The sequence below is a fragment of the Impatiens glandulifera genome, chromosome 1 (genome assembly GCF_907164915.1).
Source record: "Impatiens glandulifera chromosome 1, dImpGla2.1, whole genome shotgun sequence".
Lineage (NCBI taxonomy): Eukaryota > Viridiplantae > Streptophyta > Magnoliopsida > Ericales > Balsaminaceae > Impatiens > Impatiens glandulifera.
The window spans coordinates 154,254,067-154,257,079 of NC_061862.1; the positions used below are offsets into that span (position 1 = coordinate 154,254,067).

Here is a 3,013-nt window from a genome sequence, read left to right on the forward strand (position 1 = left end):
TAAGAGTTTTTTATTTATTTAATATAAATAACATGTATGTTGCTCTAATTAAACAGAAGAAAATAAGAGAGATATTACTTTTGTAATTGCTTTTAAAATATTAAAAGATTTTATAGAAAATTTCTCCAAAACTGTGAGTGATTCTCTTCCTAAGTCAACACTATCATTCATCGAAATCCCATAATAATTTTGAAGAAAATTTAGAATCTCATGTCTCGTAGGAAGTTGTATACATGGGACAATATCCACAAATAATTCAAATGAAATAAATTCTTCAATAAATAAATATATATATATATATATATATATATATATATAATTTCTTTCACTTTGTTCTCATTTTAGTTGTTTTTTATTTTCATTTTGTTGGTTAATTTATTTTTTTCAAAAACTTATCCTACTTAAATCCTTAAATCCTGAACTTTTATAATTCTTTATCCTTTTTAAATTTTTTTATTTAATGACGTTATCTCGTTTTCTAAAAAAATAAATATTATATATTACCTCCAAAAGCTTGTTTGATCTTGGTTTTTTAGTTTTATTGGGATTTTAACCAAAACATATTGTTTAATAAAATAAAGGTAAGTTATTTGAGTTTTTAATTAGTTTAATTATTTAAATATTTTTTATGTTTAAAATTTAATAAAAATAAAAATAAATTTAAAATATTTTAATTAATAAAATGAGTAATTTGATGATTCAATAATAATGATATAATAAAAGAATTGCAAAGATCTAAGAAACAAAATAAAATTAAGTCACAAAGACTGCTCTATGCCTCTCTGTTGATGATCTTTGAAAACTTAAAGAGTTCAATAGTTTTAATCTTTTAAATTTTATATGTTTTAATATTTTTAAGTGGTTAATACTAAAAAAAAGATTGTTTTTATAAAAAAAAAATTATATATATATATATATTTAAAAAGTTAACACCACCTATATTCAAGTTCCACTCTAACTTAAGTATTTTTAGTGAAAATTAAACTTAGAAATTTTATATTTGTTTTTGTGTTAGTTAAGTTACACATGAAGGATTTGAAATTATAATTGTAAATCCTAATAAAATGTTAGATTAATTAATTAACTTTCTTACTATATATGCATATAAATTAGATTTACAGGAAAAAGAAATTGTGAAAGGGCAAAATATTTAATCGGCTGTTTGCATATGTTATAAGATGCAATAATAATAATATTATTATTATAGTGCGGAAGGGTCAAATTGTCGAGCTTTGTGCATCCATAAATTATGCAAACGTGACAAGATATGCTTAATTATAAATATAACTTATGCAAACGGCGGATCTTAAATCTCACTTAAATAAATTATTCCTATTCTTTGCTTTTCATTAATTCATCAAACTCTTGCCTCTATTCTCATTACTACTAAATATTAACTACACAATGTCGAAATCCAGGTTAACTCTCTATCTCATACACGCACATATATACAAACACATTCTTTCTAATCAAATCCGCAATTTTTTTAGGTTGGAGGGTAAGGTGGCGATAGTTACCGGCGCCGCCAGTGGGATCGGAGAGGCGGCTGCGAGATTGTTTGCTGAACATGGAGCCGCTGTCATCTTGGCCGATGTTCAGGATGATTTGGGCTGTCGGGTTGCAGATTCTATTGGCTCCGACAAAGTGGTTTACCGACATTGTGATGTAAGGACCGAGAAGGATGTTCAAGAAACAGTTCAATTTGCCCTCGACAAATTCGGCTCCCTCCACATCCTCTTTAGCAATGCCGGAATCATAGGTTTGTTGGTTCTTTTGTTTATAATTTGAATTATGGGATCACAATATTTGATTAAAAAGAGATCATGGTTTTTCCTAATAATGTTTTGTTGTGACGAAATTTAACCAACTAAATCGTGTTATTTTGTTAATAATAATATGACAATGGTCGGGATAAGGTCATATAAACGACCACATTTAATCAACATGATTATGTTATTTTTTTGTTAATAATAACACAAAATTTTTAAACTAGTAAGATAATTTAAGTGGTAAAAAGTAGTTCATAAGATACCCAAGTTTTATTTTCAATATTTATTGTTAAGTCCTTAAACTAGCTTTTTAGAACTAAACCTAGATGAATTGTACTAGGTTCTGGCGCCACCAATGACAAAAGTGGTTTTTAAAAAAATAAATGTACGTACAAGTTGAATTCTCACTTAGGTCTCATTTTAATATTTATTGTTAGGTCCTCAAACTAGCATATTGGAACTAGACCTAGATGGGTTAGACTCGGTTCTAACCACAAATGTTCGAGGCACAGCCGCCAGCATCAAGCACGCGGCTCAAGCCATGGTGTCTAAGAACATTCGCGGCTCCATCATATGCACAGCCAGCGTAGCATCCTGCATCGGCGGCTCGGGCCCGCATGCTTACACAGCTTCTAAGCATGCAGTTGTTGGACTGATCCGAGCCGCAAGCAGTGAATTGGGTGCCTATGGGATCAGAGTCAATTGTGTCTCTCCTTATGGCGTAGCCACGCCAATGACTTGTAAGGCCTACGGCTTGGAGCCAGGTCAAGTTGAGGACAATAGTTGCGCCGCCGCCAACTTGAAGGGGATTGTACTTAAGGCAAAACATGTGGCTGAGGCAGCTTTGTTTCTGGCTTCTGATGAGTCGGCTTATATTAGCGGCCATAATTTGACCGTTGATGGAGGCTTCACTGTGGTCAATCATAGCTTCACAGCAATGTGAATATTAATTATATATTATGCTTATTGTTATTGTATTTTTGTCCTATAACCTATGCTATCTTAAATTTTCCGCAATTATATATATTTGACTTTTTTTTTTGTAAATATTTTTGTTAATGTTTGTTATTTAAATTTAATGTGTTGGACTAACTTATGCATGTTCTCAAAACACCCATGTGCCTTTTCCTTGCAATGTGCATCTTATATCGCTGATAAATAGTAAATACAATGAACTTAATCATTAATAACTTATTAATACTTTGTCAATTTTAACAACTAAAGTATATTTTAAGCATGACACT

The 3,013-nt window shown here is 30.2% G+C and overlaps 1 protein-coding gene across 1 annotated transcript; it reads left to right on the plus strand.

Moving 5' to 3' along the window:
* Positions 1-1,404: 1,404 nt before the first annotated feature.
* LOC124916545 (short-chain dehydrogenase reductase 3b-like) lies at positions 1,405-2,712 on the plus strand. Its single transcript, XM_047457280.1, has 3 exons — positions 1,405-1,418; positions 1,491-1,759; positions 2,207-2,712. The coding sequence occupies exons 1-3, from the start codon at positions 1,405-1,407 to the stop codon at positions 2,710-2,712; spliced, it is 789 nt and encodes a 262-aa protein (XP_047313236.1).
* The last annotated feature ends 301 nt before the right edge of the window (positions 2,713-3,013 follow it).